Source organism: Castor canadensis, chromosome 8, assembly GCF_047511655.1.
Source record: "Castor canadensis chromosome 8, mCasCan1.hap1v2, whole genome shotgun sequence".
Classification (NCBI taxonomy): domain Eukaryota; kingdom Metazoa; phylum Chordata; class Mammalia; order Rodentia; family Castoridae; genus Castor; species Castor canadensis.
In genome coordinates this window covers 127,772,994-127,792,173 of record NC_133393.1, presented here as the reverse complement: position 1 = coordinate 127,792,173, position 19,180 = coordinate 127,772,994, and the positions used below count along the sequence as shown (strand labels likewise).

Here is a 19,180-nt window from a genome sequence, read left to right as displayed (position 1 = left end):
AGTTCTAGAAAAGCCTCCAAAGGGTACATGTGCATAGTTGACTGCAAAAGCTTAAGTATTGTCCCAAGGAAGATGTGTGGCCAGATAGAAAATACAGCTTGGTTTGAGGCATTTTAAAGTTCACTTAAAGTGCGTTTTAAAGACCTGTGGCACAATATGCCCAGTGGTTCCCAAATATTGATACATCTTATAATCACCTAGAAATCTTGCATAAAAACAGATTTCCAGTATTCACACTAGGCTTTCTAAATCACAACTTGTGTTGGGGCCCAAGAATTTGTATTGTTATCAAGCTATCCTGGTGATACTTATGTATTTATCAATAGTAGGTAGCACGGACAGGCAGAGAGAAAGAGTCCTGAAGTCAGAAAACAAGTTAAAGTGTACTAAGATAGGAGACAGAGGAAGAGCCTGGCAAGTAGCAGGAGCCAGAAGAACAGAAAAATAGGAAGATAAAAAAATAACTGTAAGGACATAGATGATAGGATTTGGAGACTGGATGTTGATTGAAATAAATCAAGTCTTTAAGAAATGTTTATGCTTTAATAGTCCAAATCAATATTATATTTTCCCTCTCTATACTTTGGATAGATAGATAATTTCAAGAAGACAGGACCACTGCCTATAAACAAGCATCAAAGTATGTTTAATCCAAGTGCCATATATGATATGAACAGTAGGTGGCACATTTGTTCCTGAATTGAAGACCACTAACCAAGGAATGACCAGAGCTAAAACAATCCTTTAAATGGTTCAGATGGATAATTTCTGGATTGAGGGGGTCCTTGAAAAGAAGGGCTAACCAAAGATCAGATTACCCTACCTAGTACGCAGTCTCCAATTTTCAAATATGGGTCCTGCCTGTGGTTGCATCCATAATAATGACAAGTTTGCCATTTTGGAAAGTGGCAAATAATCACCATAGTGAGAAGAATTACACGAACTCAAGTAGGTTTGAGTTAGACAATACTTCTTCAACTTTGGCCAGATTTCTTTTCCTCTGAGCTTTTGCTATTTGCAAAAGTGAGGAAAGGCAGAAAAGGAGAAAATCAACATGGAAAAAAAACTATGGGAGGGCCAATTTGGAGTAATAAATGGGGACTGTGGAATGAAAAGAAAGGAGTTATTTTTATTTTTGTAAAACTTATTAAAACCTAGGATACAAAATTTTATACATTTACAATGTAATTATAATCATGAAGCCAGGCCTGGTGGCACACACCTATAACCCCAACACTCAGGAGGCTGAGCCAGTAGCATCCTGAGTTTGAGGTAAGCCTAGGCTACACAGCAATACTCTGTCTCAAAACCACCAAATTTTTTTTTAATTTATAAATTTTTATTAGGATATATTCATTATACAGGGAGAGATTCATAGTGACAATTCTGATTAGACTTATATTGTACATTATTTACATTGCCCCCATTGTCTCTCCTCCAAGCCCCCTCCTCACCCCACTTAAAGCAATTGCAAGAGGTTGCTTAGTTCTAAAATTTTTTTTAAATCACTGCAGTCATGCAAAAGGCATCATGACTTTAGTGCTTAAGAGAGGAGATCCTGGGGGCAAACTGCTGGGGTCTAATTTCAGCTCTACCAGTCCTTAGCTGTGTGTCTTGGGCAAGGAATTTAATGCTTCTACACTTTAATTTTCTTGTCTATAAAGTGGGAATGGTAATATTAGTACCTCTCTAATAAGATGATTTTGATGATCAAAGGCCCAAATGAGAAGAGTACCTAACTGTAACAAGCATATCATAAGATATGACAAACATTGTTTTGCTGCAATGCTGGAGATACGACAGGTTTCAAGGTCAACTTTAGGCAATAGGGCAGCAGATAATTTCCCGTCTGCTCAATTAATAACACACTTTGTTTACCAATAAATTAAACAACTGTTTATTTTTATGTCACTATCATCTTATGGTTGTTTGTTACACAGCATTATTGTGGCAATAGATAACTAGAACAAGAGGGACAAATAAGTAACAAGGAAAGATATTTTTTAGTAAGAATGCAGATATTCTTTCATAACCTGCTTTGCCTCTTGTCTTTCTGATTATCTTTAAATGTATTTTTGATAACTGAAAAGTTTTTTTAAACTTTTACTGAAACACTTAGAGAAATTTATACCTAAATTCTTTTTCTTTTGAGCTAATGTCTGTTTCCAACTTTTTCTCCCTTTTAATCTGCTGACCAGATATTAGACATACCATGACCATGAGAGTTCCTGAGGTTTGATTACTCCTCAGTTTCCACCATTATGAATTTTAGTTTTGTGAAACACACATGAAATAAAATTTACCATTTTAATCATTTCTAAGTGTACAATCCACATGCTTAAGCACATTTTCAGTGTTGTAAAAATTCACCACTATTTCCAAAAGTGCATTGTCTCAAAAAAAATTCCGCACCATTAAACAAAACTCCCATTCTCCCTTTCCCCTGGTAACTCTATTCTACTTTGTGTCTCTGTGAATCCACCTAACTTCATATAAATGTAATCATATAATATATATGTTTCTGGCTTATTCATTCAACGTATTTTCAAGGTCCAGCTATATGTTAATATTTATCAGAAATCCATTAACTTTTATGGCTGAATTCCTTTTTACATACAAGGTGATGGGACAATAGGTAATTTCTCATCTACTCAATATGTTTTGTTTACCAATAAATTAAAAATTAATTAATTTTTATGTCACTGATGTTTTATGGTTGGTTGTTAACACTTTGCATTATTATGGCAATAGATGACTGATACAAAAAAGGACTAATCCGTAAAATGTTACTTAAAAGTGTATATACATTTTGTTTACCTACACATCTGTTGGATACTTTGTTGTTTCTACCTTTTGACTATTGTAAATAATGCTGTAATGAACAGTGGTATACAAGTATCTGTTTGAGTCCTGCTTTCAAAGTGGAAAGTAAATGATGTTTACCTTTTTGATGAATTGCCAGACTGCTTTCCTCAACACCACACCATTTTACATTTCCCATCAGCATTCCAGCATTATTTTTAAGCATGCCAGTCCTTTTCTGGCTTTGGTAGTGCTGGGGACTGAACTCGGGAGCTCACCTTCCTAGGCTAGTGCTCTGTACTTGAGCCATGTCCCCAATTCATCAGTCTTTTCTGCAAATGCCAAACTTAAACTGGAAATAAACAGCAAAGCTTACAGTTTGCTGACAGGTTGCTGGTATCAATATTCTTTGTGTGTGTTGGGTTCAAACCCAGGGCTTTGTGCATGCTAAGCAAGTGTTCTACCACTGAGCTACAGCCCAGCCCTGGTATTGTTAGCAGAGGCAGCTAGATAGGCATGAACAGGAACATGGAATTCCCTGGGCTATGAGATTCCATTCTAAAACCCCAGATGGCCTACACTCTAGGCCAATGATTAAGATAATGGCCCTATATCCTTTTTAGGGAGTTCACGTCCCATATCAAGGTCAGGTGTGCCCTTGAGGGTATAATGATTGCTATATGACCTTCTAATAGCAGTACTACACCAGGGAAGGCAAAAGGAGAATCAAATGAGGAGGAAGAGGATCAAATGTGTAGGTGAATGCCTTCCCAACTCCTGGGCAGTTGCTGCAAGTTGTGAAGAATTTGGGAGTGACTACCAGGGTAGGGCCTCAGTTTCATGCTTTCTAATAACCTCACCCTATTGGATAGTAAAACCCCAAGCTCCAACAGATTCCTTGCAGTTGGTCCATATCCAATTGCCCGCCTATCCCCTTGATGTGTACTGTCCTGACTCATCCAACTGCTGCCTGGTGCCCAGAGGTATATTTTTGCTTTGCCGATAAATCACTCTTTACTATCTTCCTACTTTTCCTGGTTCTTTTGCCAAACCTAGGCAACATTCTAATCTTAGGCGTTGTACCCAAGAACCCTGGCCACATTGAAGCCCCAAAGATCAGTAAGAGTATCAGTACTCTAAACACATCATCTTCTATATTCGAGCAATGTTTCTTATCATACATAGCTGAGATTCCTATAGCAATAATCTGAGCTTGTTACATCAGTAGGGCCCTAGATTTCACCCCATATATATTGAATCAGCATCTCTAGGGATGGACCCACTAAGTCAGAATGACACATTAAAATGAGACTCATCAACCTAGATTCCTGGGTTCTTGAGGGCAGGGAAAACATTTCAGACATCTTTTTACCTCTCAGGTAACTTTTGCTACCTGGCAGAAACTATTCTGCCCTTACCTCTAATTTTATTGAAGAGAGAGTATAAGCAATAATAGGAAGGACCAAGGGTTTTTGCTAGTTGAGATAAGGATAGCTATACAGGGAATTGACTCGAATTGATTTCCTGTGCATGTGTGTTACCTTTTAAGTTAATTCTTCTCCAACTAATCTTTTCTCTAGCTCCTGGTTCCCTTCTCCTATTGGCCTCAGTTGCTTTAAAGTATCTGCTTTAGTTTCTCTGTGTTGAGGGCAACAAATGCTAGCTAATTTTTTAGGTGTCTTACCTATCTTCACCCCTCTTGTGTGCTCTCGCTTTATCATGTGATCAAAGTCCAATCCCCTTGTTGTGTTTGCCCTTGATCTAATGTCCGCATATGAGGGAACACATACGATTTTTGGTCTTTTGGGCCAGGCTAACCTCACTCAGAATGATGTTCTCCAATTCCATCCATTTACCAGCAAATAATAACATTTTGTTCTTCTTCGTGGCTGCATAACATTCCATTGTGTATAAATACATTTTCTTAATCCATTCATCAGTAGTGGGGCATCTTGGCTGTTTCCATAACTTGGCTATTGTGAGTAGTGCTGCAATAAACATGGGTGTGCAGGTGCCTCTGGAGTAACCTGTGTCACAGTCTTTTGGGTATATCCCCAAGAGTGGTATTGCTGGATCAAATGGTAGATCGATGTTTAGCTTTTTAAGTAGCCTCCAAATTTTTTTCCAGAGTGGTTGTACTAGTTTACATTCCCATCAACAGTGTAAGAGGGTTCCTTCCCCCGCCCGTGCATTCTGGCCAACACCTGTTGGTGGTGGTGTTGCTAATGATGGCTATTCTAACAGGGGTGAAGTGGAATCTTAGTGTGGTTTTAATTTGCATTTCCTTTATTGCTAGAGATGGTGAGCATTTTTTCATGATACAGCAGATATTTAATAAACATACTTGAATTCAAATAATACTGTATTGCAATCTAAAGTCATTTTCTACCTCTTTAATCGGCATGTATAATACTCATTAAAGCTAAACTTAGACATTTTACAGAGAACCTATAAATTAAAGTATGTAGTACACCTTTCATTTGCATAAAGCATGTATCTTAACCAGTTTTGGTGGTCTATCATGCCATTTTGTTGCTAGTTATCTTTATTCTATATATACTTTTCAGCTGTGTCATACATGCTTTGAGGCAGGGTTTTAAAGAAGGATAGGACTTGGGAGAGCTACCTCTGTGTGGCCTTTAGACCAAGGTAAGAATGAAGTTTATAATTTGCTAATGTTGGTAGTATTTTGTAACTTTACCACTACACCTTGTTGCTAAAGCACAAATAATACTATGTGTAAGAAAGCCTACTGTAGAAATGGTTGTAATTATTATGTGGTCTAGTAACTTAAAACAAAAACAGATGTTTCTAAGTCTTCTGGAAGACTATAAATTTGTGTGAATTTACCACTGTAAAGTATGAGCAGATGAAAATAGAAACATACAGCGAGCGTGGTGGGGGCACTTCTGCAATCCCAGCACTTGGGAAGCCTGAGGCAGGAGGACCAGCCTGGTCTACATAAGGAGATCCTGTCTCAAAAACCAAGAGTAAAATCATACAGGAGGTAAAAAAAAATTAAGTGAATGCAAACTTCAAAAAAAACGTTCATTCACTACCTGTAACCATCATTGTATCTATATCGCTCAGGGGACAGCAAATGAAAAACAGTGGTTAAGCAAATTCAAACCTCTTCATATCCTATTAAGGCTCCCTGTCCCGTCACCGCATGCTGTAGGGGACCAGGTTAAAAACCGTGGCGCCGTCTCTTTAACGCGCAATAGAACGCTGATTGTATCGATCCCAGCGTCCCTCCCATCGATCTCATTCTCCTTGTGGTTACGATTCCCTTCTGGACAGCAACCCCGGGGGGCGCGCGGGCGTTCGCCACCGTTGTCTTGGGTGTGAGAACACGCAGGACCCCGCAGCGCCCCGCCCGGGGTTCAGTAGGCTCCAGGTTGCGCGCGCGGGGAGTCTCGGGGTTCGTCTGGCCACGCCTGCCGCGCGCGCCTTGATTGGGCCGCCGTTGTTGTAGTGACCGGGAGGCGCCGCCGCTCCCGGCAGACAGTTCCGGGCGCCGCACGGTCCCCCTTCCTACCCTGTCCCCTTCCCTTCCCCGGTCCCCCCCGGCAGGAGCCCAGCACTGACCACTTCCCCTATGGCCTCCGCCCCGGTAAGGATGGGCTGACTATCCCTTCTCCGAGCCGTTCCCGCGGCTGCGGGGCCAGGAGGGGATCATGCCGGCATTTGGCGGGAGATGGAGGCAGGTGGGGCAGCCGGCTCCGGAGTATCCCGCCCCTCGTCCCCGTGCGCCCGCATTTCACTCTCTAGGTTTGGGCATCGGGGTCACCGAGTCTAGGCTCTCGGGGCTGCCGGGCCGTCCTGCTGGCATCCCGGAGCTCCGGACAGAGCCCGGACGACCCCATAGCCCCCAGAACTCACACAGCGTTTCTGTGGAGCGCCTGCGTCAGAATCACCTGGGAGGTTTAAAAGGATCCAAGCCCCGGCGCGCGCTGGCACCTGTGGACTCCGCACCTGGGGGGCGGGGCCGGGAGCGTGCCTGTCGGGGGGCCCACAGGTGGCCCCTCGAATGCTCCGGGCTTAGGAAGCCGGAATGGAGGCTTTTGCCGGCTGGCGAGGGACCGGGCCCGAGTCTCCATGGAGAGGTCTGGGCGCCCGGCCAGGGCTCCTATACCGCTCAGCCCACTGCGGCCGGACCCCGGGGAAGGACCTCGTGAACCCCTGGACTTGGAGGTCCTCACCTGCTTTCAAAGCTTGACCACTTTTCTTCCTAGGAGGACCCCGTTTTGGAGCGTTATTTTAAAGGCCACAAAGCTGCTATCACCTCGGTGGACTTTAGCCCCAACTCCAAACAACTTGGTAAGTTTTATTCATTCATTCTCAGTTCTCTCCCGTTTATGTTTTTCATTTTGTGACAAGACAAAAGCAGCTCATTTGGCCGTCATCCTTTGCTCCTGCCCTTGCTGGGCCCCCAAGAGAACCGCCTATATGGGGTGGGGTGCAACTGGGGACCACTCGGGTCCCCCCGGCTCTCGCCTGGCCCGGCAGGGCCGCCTGCCGGCAGGGCCCAACACACAACGTTCGCGAACTAACCGCCAGGAGGAGTGCGTGGGAAGGGGAGGGGTTTGTCTTCCGCCCGGGGAGGGTGTGGTGTTGGCTGCAGAGTTTGTGAAAAGTTCTGAGAGGAGCAGGAGGAAGTGTAGGGGCTGAGGAGTTGGGCTGAACCGGAGCCCAAGGACCGGGGGGTGGGGAGGCGTCTCAAGTGACCTCTGGGAGACCCCGGTGGCGGGAAAGGAGCCGATCGTCTGCATGAAAGAAGGGACCTGCTGGGAAGTTCACCCCTACCTGAGCCGGGAACTCAAGCCGTGGGCTCCGCTGCACTTCCCCTGCGTGGTGGCTCGGTGGCCGCGTCAACGCCCTGGCCATGAGGATCCGGATGGCCGTGAGGTGGACCTGGGCGGGCAAGAGCTGCCTGTTGCTGGCGCTTTTAACTGTGGCTTATATCGTAGTGGAATTCTCGGTCTCCACTTTCCATGCCTCCGCAGGAGCCGGCCATGCTAGAGAGCAGGGAGCAGGTCGACTCTCAACCTTTGAGGAGAGAGCAGAGGATTTGTCCCAACCTCTTTATGAGAAGCCCCCTGCGGATTCCCATGCCCTTGGGGAGTGGGGGAGAGCCAGCAAACTGCAGCTCAACGAGGGCGAACTGAAGCAACAAGAAGAGCTCATTGAGCGATATGCCATCAACATTTACCTCAGTGACAGGATCTCCCTGCACCGCCACATAGAGGATAAAAGAATGTACGAGTGTAAATCCAAGAAGTTCGACTACAGGAGACTTCCCACCACCTCTGTCATCATCGCTTTCTACAACGAAGCTTGGTCGACTTTGCTCCGCACCATTCACAGTGTTTTAGAAACTTCCCCTGCTGTGCTTTTGAAGGAGATCATCTTGGTTGATGACTTGAGTGACAGAATTTATTTGAAGGCACAACTTGAAACTTACATCAGCAATCTCGATAGAGTCCGTTTGATTAGAACCAATAAACGGGAGGGGCTGGTTAGAGCCCGCCTCATTGGGGCCACTTTTGCCACTGGTGATGTCCTCACTTTCCTGGATTGTCACTGCGAGTGTAATTCTGGTTGGCTGGAACCACTTTTGGAAAGGATTGGTAGAGATGAAACAGCAGTTGTTTGTCCTGTTATAGATACTATTGATTGGAACACTTTTGAGTTCTATATGCAGACGGGGGAGCCCATGATTGGTGGGTTTGACTGGCGCTTAACATTCCAGTGGCATTCTGTCCCCAAACACGAAAGGGACAGACGGACATCAAGAATTGACCCCATCAGATCACCCACCATGGCTGGAGGGCTGTTTGCTGTTAGTAAGAAATATTTTGAGTACCTGGGAACATATGACACTGGAATGGAAGTATGGGGAGGTGAAAACCTTGAGCTGTCTTTTAGGGTATGGCAGTGTGGTGGCAAATTGGAGATCCACCCATGTTCTCACGTGGGCCATGTGTTCCCCAAGCGGGCACCATATGCTCGTCCCAATTTCCTACAGAATACTGCTCGGGCAGCAGAAGTATGGATGGATGAATACAAAGAGCATTTCTACAATCGAAACCCTCCAGCTCGGAAAGAAGCTTATGGAGATATTTCTGAAAGAAAATTACTACGAGAACGGCTGAGATGCAAGAGCTTTGACTGGTATTTGAAAAATGTGTTTTCTAACTTACATGTACCAGAGGATAGGCCAGGTTGGCACGGGGCTATTCACAGTATGGGAATCTCTTCTGAATGTTTAGATTACAATTCTCCTGAGAACAACCCTACAGGTGCACACCTTTCATTGTTTGGATGTCATGGTCAAGGAGGCAATCAATTCTTTGAATATACTTCAAACAAAGAAATAAGGTTTAATTCTGTGACTGAGTTATGTGCGGAGGTTCCTGAGCAAAAAAATCATGTAGGAATGCAAAACTGTCCTAAAGATGGGTCCCCTGTCCCTGTAAACATTATTTGGCATTTTAAAGAAGATGGAACCATTTTTCATCCCCACTCAGGAATGTGTCTTAGTGCTTATCGGACACCTGAGGGTCGACCTAGTGTACAGATGAGAACTTGTGATGCCCTGGATAAAAATCAAATCTGGAGTTTTGAGAAATAGAAAAACACAACAGCACTTTTGTCATGAGCTGACAATAGCTTCCAGAAAGGCAAAGAACCTCAGTGGAGATTGTGTTTTTACCAGAAGTCACCCAACAGCAATCTATGAGAGGACTAGAAAGCTGTGTTTCATTTGGTGATATTACACTGAAACTGGGTGCACAGAGTGCTGCTGTTTAATATTTCAAAGTGCCTTACCGATGTGTTATTTTATGTAACAGTTTTGTCGATAATGGTCTCTTACTTCTCTTTAAAGAAGCTGACTGTGAATTGAGATGCACAAAACACTTAAGTGCCAGATGTAATATTAAAGAATATAGAAGTCCAAGTGAAATGAGGTATGATTTATGCTGATGGGTAAGTTCACTGCACGTGCCATTTTTTAAATCAAAACTCAGAAATGTGCAGTTTGAGCTATTGCTATTTTGATTATTTAGAATGTGATTTTTTTGAATTTTCCTTTAATCAAATAAAAATCAAAGAAAGTTGATCTTAAGGAGAAAAAGGGCTTATTTAGATATGTGTGTCATTGGAAGCTGGCATTGGTATGGATGTGAGTTTCTGAAGGTCTTTTTAACATACAGGCATCTCAGAAAACTATGGCCAGGTCTGAATAAAATAGGGAGATACATAATATTCCATACTTTGTCAACTGAGCTATTGGACTTAACTGATCTATATATCAATACCTCAAATCCCTCTGATTTTGTAAGCTGTCCTTTTTGTGGGCATTTTCTGATTGCACTTCCTTAAGTTATGAATGTACCAGAAAGGGACTCATTCAGAACACCGTGCCTCCCTTTGTTAGTGCTTAAATCATTTAAAGTAAACACAATTGAGGCCTCTCTGAAGTTAAACCCAACTGTGTTTACTGAAAGGTGTGAAACTGAAAGCGGGCCCAGTTCTACAGAAGCTGTGGAAATCTTCTACAAGTTCTTACCAATCTGGAAATTTAAGGATTTATCTTAAGATTGTTAGGAAAAGAGACTGCCTTGGCAGTTGTGACTGCTGCCTACTAGATTGTCAGCACGTAGCAGCCTGGCTTTGTGGAAGCTTTCAGTGAGTGTGTGGATGGATGGATGGATGGATGGATGGATGGATGGCTTAGCTGAGTATTGTGAACTTTGGTCTGGTCATTTTATTGTGTGTGGACCTTAGTTTTCTCTTCTGGTGGTATTCCAGTTCTGAAATGTTGATTACACATTCTCCTCACACTCAGTCACTATGCAGTTTCTATAACACTTCATCTCTTCATTTTTGACATAGACAATGCTGAGCAATTGAGCGATGTTCTTTCCAGTTGTGAAGCTGGTAAAGAGAAGTAGTTTTATAGATGAAGTGAGCAGGGCTCACCTATCTCTGTGGGCAGGAAGTTGTAGTCAGTGTTTGTAGTCACTTCAGTTTTGGCAGTTGTTGAACCAGTTTTGTTTTTAAAACTTTTAAACTCTAAAAGTAACCTTTGGAATAAGAACATAAACATTCCCAAACTAAAGTATTTGAGAAGTAAAAATATTTTTTAAGTGTCTTTACTGGTTTCATACCAGTGTTATGTCCAGAAATCACAGGCTGAATTGAGAATTAAATCTCAATTTCTTCACCTTGGTTTGGATTTATAGAAAAATGTATGCTCCAAAAAGAATTGGCTCACAGGTTTTCATAAGAAGTTTTCGGTGGGGAGTAGGAACTTCACGAAATCTGAATTTAAGAAAATTGTTTAGGATGACCATTTCAAAAATTAAAATTGCTATGTAATTGTGACTAATTTGCTTCTTTTTTTCTTTTTTGCCTCTTAAAGTGAAAATATTCTGTGTGCAATGTGCTTGGCCCTGGGTTTAAGGAGGATTTATAATAATACTCTGAATTTTTCAAGTGATATTTTCCTAAACATATCTTCTCCTCTTGCCTAGTCTCCTTTAAAAAATGAATTTCTATTTTTAACCTGTAAAATTTTCTCCCTCCTCCCCTTTTTTTTTTGGTGTTCTTTTTAGCTTCCTTGTTATGTGGGAGAACCAAAAGGAATGCGTTCTTAAAGTACCTGTTGGAATCATTTTTATTGTTAGCATCTTGATACTTCTATTAAAAGCAAAAAAAAGGATTTCAAAACTAAAGTATTTAATTATTTATTTAAATGGGAGGTATGATCCAGAGATCTTTTGGGGAGAAATTTTAGGATGGTGTTTTATAAATGCCAGTAATTCAGAATAATTGGGCTGATCGTTCCTCGCAATAGTACATGTAACAGAGGAAAAAGGCTTTCGTGTTTTTATGCATAGGCATATTTCAATTGGATTCCAAAAATACATTGTAATAACACATATGAAATATATTTTGATTCTCTAATTCTAACTTACCAATACCAAAGTTCTCTTTTGCTATAGACAATTAAGAGTTGATCTTTTAAGCTAATTTACATGCTTAATAATAATTTTATGAAAATATTTGAAGGGCAAGAAGTTTCCACTTTAAATATTCATTGTGTCAACTAGTGACCAATGACTAGATTGACTATCTACTTAAGCATTTTTAGCAGTAATTTTTTTTTAGAAAAAAACGTATCATCAGAAGGGTCTTTACAACTCAAAATAACTTGCTTGTAAAAGAAAATTTGTTTACTCACTCAGTGGTAGGCTTTTGCATATGCATTCATGTTAGCAAATCAAAATTTTCTAGGTTGAAGAGATTATTTTTAAGTTGTATACTATTGTTATTTTAGGGTCTCAATAAAATGCTTTTGATGTGTTTGTCTTTTTGAATTTTCTTAAATAATATCTTTGATTACAAAGAATATTGTTCAGATTACTGTCTATTGAACAATGAATATTTTTGTGTGTTAGGAACAATTTCATCCTTCTTTCTTTTTGTTAATGATGTTTGTAATGTTGAGTAAAGTATATAAAATAAAACATGTGCCTAATTATTTTTGCAAACGAATTCCAGTGATTTTAGTCTATGGAATTACTGCTCTTGTACACATTTATGATGGCAACACAGGTAAGTTAAGCTTTTAATTCTTTTACTTACTTGAAAATGCCAATAGAATACTTAAAAAGGGAAGGTTCCTACAAGTTGTCATTAATCAGAAAGTGGTATTAGCACTATTACTGCATTAACTATTTAGGAACAACTGGAAATGATCGAGAATATCTGGGACTCATTGGGGCCATTATAAAAGGAAGTAACTGGGTACCCAGTCACCTGAGCACTAACTTCAGAATCCTGGGTTGGAAAGAAAACTGTACCATAAACCACATAACCTCATTCTTTGCCTGTACATGAGTGCAGTTCCCCTCCACCAATATCACCTTTCATTTTAGTGATTCTTGGCCAACACCCTGCACCACTGCAGCTCCCTGGTGAGATGCTGCCTGAGAATGGCTATCTAAGGACTCTGCTTTTACCTGAGGTCTTTATTAGGGCTGGCAGAGTGGCTCAAGTGGTAGAGCGCCTGCCTAGCAAGTGTGAGACCCTGTATTCAAATGCCAGTACCACAAAAAAGAAAAAAAAGGTTGTTAGTGTATATTAACTGAAAAAATAGTGGGTTTCATTATAGCATTTTTCATATAAGTATATAATGTACTTTGAGCATCTCAGATGTCTTATAGGCACATTTGGAACATGTATAGGTAATACTAAACATCTTTTCACTTTTCTGTGTTTTTATATACTTGGACAATTCTGTAAATATGTATTCTTTAACTCTGCTGTCTTACTAAGTGACTTTTATAACTGCAAATTACTTTATCTCTGTTTCAGGTTCATGAATTTTTTTTTTTAAAGATGGGAAAATCCATAGAGATGGTATATTCCTGGTTACCAGGAGTTGAGGGAGGGAGGAATAGAAAATGGTTGCTAATGAGAACTTTTGGGGGGAATGGGAGGTTGTGATGAGAATGTCTTAGAATTAGTGACAGCGGTTTCACAACTTGGGGCAAAACCCTGAATTGTGTACTAAAGGGTAAATTTTATGGTGTGTAAATTGTATCCAAATTAGATTGAAAAATTTTAGTGTCCCAGAGAAGATATTTTTCTCTGTGACTCTGTGATGGTAAACTTTAGAACAGCCAACAGAATAGATTACTAATAATAGTTAAGTCACTTTGTAATTTGCAGAATTAAAAAAATTATATATTTATGTGAATCCTCTAGCTTTGTAGTAAGTAGAACATAGAAATCAGTTTGTATTGGGATTTTTCTTAAAAATTCTGAGAAACCTCAATCAGTCTTTTTGGATAAAAGGGAGAGATTATTGTAAAAAGTGAAATGAATTCCTGAGTTGTATAGTTGTCCATGGCAGAATGGAAGACCAGAGAAGTCCTTCAAATTTGGTAATCATCATCATCAGTACTATTGTTTCTTTTGCAGGCAGCTCTGCTGTTTGGTCACCATTTTAACCCATTTATTTGCATTTTTCTAATCTTGTTCAAAAGAGAAAGGGGAAGTTCTCTATTTATTCAGTACTCTTTTGTTTAGTTAATGCTACTGTATGCCACATGCTGTCCAATGCTCTGAGTATACATACAGAGGTGAATAAAACAGATGTTGTTTCCCAAGATGGTATGAAGAGTTCATGGTCCAGTGGAGACAAATATTAGCAAGTAAATTCACAAATCCACATGTAAGTGCACCTTGATGGAACAAAGGAAAACAGTGTTGTGAAGAAAAGGAACAGGGGTGTTTTGAGGGATGATAACAGTGGAGATAATAATTAAATGTTTGGGGTCAAGGAGTAATTCTACACAGAAGCTATATTTAACTGAAGACCTAAAGAAGGAGTTAGCTAAGTAAAGACTAGAGAGAGAGAGAGAGTAGCATAGGCAAAGACCAAGTGTAGGAAAGAACTTGTCCTAGATCAAGGATGTAAAAGAACCACAGACAAGTTAGAATCTGGTAGAATTCTACCTGGTTGGAAGAGTGAAATGAAGGTATAGGAGAAGGCAGAGGATGCTTTGGCAAGGCTTCAGAGGCTATAGTGTAGGCATTAGGTGACCCACCCAAAGATATGTCTAGATCCTAATCCCTGGAACCTGTGATGTGACTTTATTTGGAAAAAAAGGTATTAGTAGCCATAATTAAAGACCTTGAGATGAGATAATTGTGAAATAGCCAATGACAAGTGTTTAAAAAAGATACTCAGAGGCTGGGTGCCTGTGGCTCGCTCCTGTAATCCTAGCTACTTGGGAGGCTGAGACCAGAAAAATGGTGGTTTGAGGCCAGTCCAGACAAATAGTTCCTGAGACTCTATCTCCAAAATAACCAGAGCAAAGTGGATTGGAGGTGTGGCTCAAGTGGTAGAGCACCTGCTTTGCAAGTTCAAATCCCAGTCACCAAAAAAGAAGGGAGAGAAATACTCAGAGACATAAAGGGAAGCCATATGAATTCAGAGGCAGAGATGCAGTGATGCAGCACAAGCCATGGAGCACCAGAAGCTGGAAGAGAAAAAGAACGTGATGTCCCCTAGGCCCTTTGTGGAAGGAATGTGTCTCTGCTGACACTTTATTTCTGTCTTCCAGAAATCTATGAGAGAATAAATTTCTACTGCTCTACCTCTAAGTTTGTTGTAATTTGTTATGGTAGCCATAAGAAACTAAGACATGTTTTTGGATTTTGTTCTCTCAGTTATGAAAATTGCTTTAAGTAAAGGAGTGATGTTCTGACTTACACCTCAAAAAGATCACAGTGGTACTGTATGGAGATGGAACTATAAGTAGAAAGATTTAGCAGCCATTATAAAAGTATCATCAGGAGATGATTGTGGTTCATACTAAGATGGAGGCCTTCAAACTAGAGTGGTAGCCTGGAGCAAGAAAGAGATTTGGAGTTACAAGCATATAGGTGAGATTTAAAGTCTGGAAGGCATGAGATCACTTGGGAAGAAGCAGAAGAATGAGAGAAAATGGCCTGAGTCCTGAATAGCTCCAACCTTTAGAATGAAAGAGGAAATATCAGAATAACCTAGGAAGGAGTAGTCAGAAAGATAGGGAATGCCATTGCATAGGGTATCATGAAAGCTGAAGTCTAGAGTAGGGTACAAATGTTGAAGAGAGAGAAGTTAGACAATGTGGGAGGGAACTAATAGAGAATTGCACACTATTTGCAGTGCAAAGGAAGACCTGTGTGAAATTACTGATCATGAATTTAGTTTACAATCTGTCAGTGGAGGAAGAGGTGTCCAGCAATTCTCACTGGCACAAATGTAGTCCGAGAAAATGCAAAATGATTTGGATTTTGGCAGAACTTGAAGAGAAAAGGGAGAAAGTCAAGGGGTTGAGTGTGTGTGAGAGATGGGATACAAATTACATTGGGAAATGAAGTTGGTGAGAAGGGAACCTCAATGAAGAACACTGACTCAATGACAAGTGAATACTGAGCTCTGGGATTAAAGTTTTAGATAAAGTAGAAACTACTGAGGAAGCCATGGTGGGTTTCAAGTAGTTATTGGGGAAGTAGGGGTTCCTCGAGTCCGCTGGTGACAAAGTCCAGGATATGACCATAGAATTGCTCATAGATTGCTGAGGAGGAAGAAAAGGTCTTTGGAAAGACCTTGTTTTTCTCTCATTGTAGAATGTTCCCTGCCTCATTCTCCACTTGACTGACTCCTTGTCCTTCAACTCCCCTTAAAATACCACTGATTGCTGTTTCTAAACTAATTATTCCACCCACAAACAAAATTCTCATTATGACTTCCTATTTTATCTTTCATGTCTCAGTACAATTTAAAATTATAAATTGAATATTTCAGGGGGAAAGGGAGGGGGCAGGGGAAGGGGGGAGAAATGACCCAAACATTGTATCCATGTATGAATAAAATAAAAATTTTTAAAAAATAAAAAATAAATTGAATATTTCAAAAGAGTTAATAAAGAGGAATTTGAATGTTTATAACACAAAAAAATGATGTGAGGTAACAGATTTGATAGTCATTTTGATTTGATCAGAACACATTGAATACATATATTGAAATTTCCATAAATATTTACAGTGACTAGGTGTCAACATAAAAATATATTTAAAAAGTGAAATTATTGGGCTGGTGGTGTGGCTCAAATGGTAGAATGCTGGCCTAAGCAAGTACAAGGCCCTGAGTTCAAACCCCAGTACAAAAAAACAAAGTTATATATTCACCTATGTATATATAGTTCTTTGCTTCTCCACTTGAATTATTTAGAGATTTTGCCTGTTTTGATACTGAGTACAACCTCTTCCCCCACAATGCCACATGTTGTAGAGGTCAGATATCTGTTGAAGAATGAAGTAATGGTGCTGTTAAATTAGAACAGAGAGGAAGAGAGTTCTACCTGAAGTAGGTGAAGCGTAGAAGAGAAATCATCACTGCTTGAGAGGGTTTCAGGAAACATGGTGTCCCCAAGCAGTTAGGTCAGGGTTGAAGTAGTTGGGCAGGAGGAGGAACTTTCAGAGAGGTGGATGTTGGCTGGGAGGGAGGTCATGCAGTGGGGGTTCCTCTGACCCAGTGGTAGCTTTTGCGAAGGAGACAAGGACAGTGTTAGCTGAGGGGATATTCAGAGCACTATGGGGGAGCTAGTTTACACAGTGATTAATGGCCACAGATACTTAAGGCTTAAACTTCTGGAGAAAACAATGTGAAGCATGGTGGATCATACACACACATACACTATTAGCCTCTTGGAAAGTATGGGCTCTTGGGTTTCACAGACTGGGTTGGGAAATGATGAAAGAGGAAGGAATTGGGTGGGGGGAAATGACCTGTGATGTTGTTAACCTTTTTTATGGGTGCAGAAATTGAAAATTCAGTAATTTATCTAAAAGTATATAGCTGGTAAGCAACAGAGCCTGGATGAGCCTGATTTGGAGTCTTGATTCTGGAGCTATACTCTTTTCTGTTAGGTCAATTTCTGTCTCCCAGAGAGTCACATTCAAGATAGACATTAAAAGAGTTTAAAAGTATTTTCACATGACTCGCAGAATCTGAGCTATCCTTCAGCAATTTGGGTTTAAAAGTTCAAAATTTTAATACTGAATTTGTCACTCCCCCCCCTTTTTTTTCCCCTTCAAGGTTACCCCATCTTTAACTCAATCCCTACTTAACATATGGGATATTGGTAGAATAAATGATGGTAAAGAACAGTCAATTTCTTCTTTCTTTCTTTTCTTGAAGCAGAATGCAATTTGGAATTTTTTAAATTTCCCTTCATTGAAATCCTAATAAAAATTTGCCAAAAATTCTTGAAGCTTATTTTTATTACCATATCTTAATTCTACAAAGTAAGGACTTTCATGACATTTACATACATACATATAATGTGCTTTGATCATATTCACTGCTTCTATTACCCTTTCTTATCTCTACCTCTGCCTCATACCACATCCTTAATAGCCCCCCTTGTACTTTCATATCCTTTCCCCTTCCATCTAGAGTCCACGTACAAAAAGAAACATCATTTCACTTAAAATGATGTTTTGCAGATCCATCCATTTTTTCTGCAGACAACATAATTTCATTCTTCTTCATGACTGAACAAAACCCCATTGTGTATATATGCCACCTTCATTCATTCATTCATTAATGGGTCCGTAGGCTGACTCCATAACTTGGCTATAATGAATAGTGCAATGATGGGATGGAGATATCTCTGTGGAAAGCTGACTTTGATTCTTCTGGATATATACCAACAAGTGGTATAGCTGAATCATATGGAAGTTTTATTTTGAATTTTTTGAGGAACTTCCATACTAATTTCTATAGTGGACTCATTCTTAGCCAACATTTGTTGATTTTTATTTTGTTCATAGCTATTTTTAGTAGGTGGAATATCAGTATAGTTTTGATTTTCATTTCCTTGATAGTTAAAGATGTTGAATACTTTTTCATTTATTTATTGGTTATTTGTATTTTCAAAAGTATTTCCAGTTCATTGGTTATTTATTGAATTATTCTTTGGTGTTTAATGTTTTGAATTTTTAATTCAAAGTTAGGTTTCTAACTTCATCGCAAATAGTAGAGAAAAATAAACATATATAAATATTTTGTAGAGAGAAAATGATAAGGACAAAATGTAAACAGTGGCAAAATGTAGGGTAGGGAATGTATAAGAATTTCTTGTACTACCTTATAATTTTTCCATAAGCTTAAAATTGTCAAAATAAAAATCCACCAAAAATAGGGGAAAAGAATAAGGAAACTCTGCATAGTAACAAAACATGACCTTCAACATATATTATACTAAGTGCACTGAGGGAGAGAGAGTGAAGAAGCAAAATGCAGAAGAGCAAATATACCATTGTATACAAAATACATGAGAATGGACACAACAACATAGGAGAATTCCCAAGAGCGTAATAATGCAGGTTCCCTGTAGGAAAGGGAACCAGGTGGCCAAGGAATGGAAGGAGGTTTTGTTAAATACCCTTTTGTAATATTGGCGTTATATATCAGGTGTCTGTTTTATAATTGAAGAGATACCTGAGATCATTCTTTAAAAAAAAAAAAAACTAGCCATTTGTTTTTAGAAAATAGAGATTTAGAGAAAACCTCTAAATAACTACAGTTGATCTTTGGTTTTTAAATCAGTGAGTGAGAGAAAGTTACTGCTACTTGACACAAAAACTGCCAGCCTTTGAGACAGTATGGAAATAGGCTTCTTATTAGAATGTTCTGTGTTGTCACCTCCAGAGACAAAGCAATAGCCTAGGAGAGCATGGGCTTTGTTTTCTCTTATGTCTTAACAAGTATTTCTTCAGACAGTGGCTTGTCATTTCAAGAATGTGT

General features: G+C 40.0%; 2 protein-coding genes across 4 annotated transcripts in view; both read left to right on the top strand.

The window, feature by feature from the left end:
- The first annotated feature begins 6,270 nt into the window (after positions 1–6,270).
- Poc1b (POC1 centriolar protein B) overlaps positions 6,271–19,180 on the top strand; it is a 109,235-nt gene continuing 96,325 nt past the window's right edge. The window contains exons 1-2 of one of the 3 annotated variants that reach the window (XM_074084090.1): positions 6,271–6,415; positions 7,038–7,122. In XM_074084090.1, coding sequence (XP_073940191.1) covers positions 6,401–6,415; positions 7,038–7,122 — 100 coding nt within the window. In that variant the 5' untranslated portion in view covers positions 6,271–6,400. The other 2 variants (XM_074084091.1, XM_074084089.1) reach the window with 2 other exon arrangements.
- Positions 7,132–11,978, top strand: Galnt4 (polypeptide N-acetylgalactosaminyltransferase 4). The gene has a single exon (XM_020168371.2). It carries the CDS (start codon positions 7,688–7,690, stop codon positions 9,434–9,436), a length of 1,749 nt encoding a protein of 582 aa, XP_020023960.1. The 5' UTR covers positions 7,132–7,687; the 3' UTR covers positions 9,437–11,978.

Coding starts and splice junctions, on each gene's coding strand:
- Galnt4 (XM_020168371.2), top strand. CDS start 7,688: ATGAGGATCCGGATGGCCGTGAGGTGGACCTGGGCGGGCAAGAGCTGC.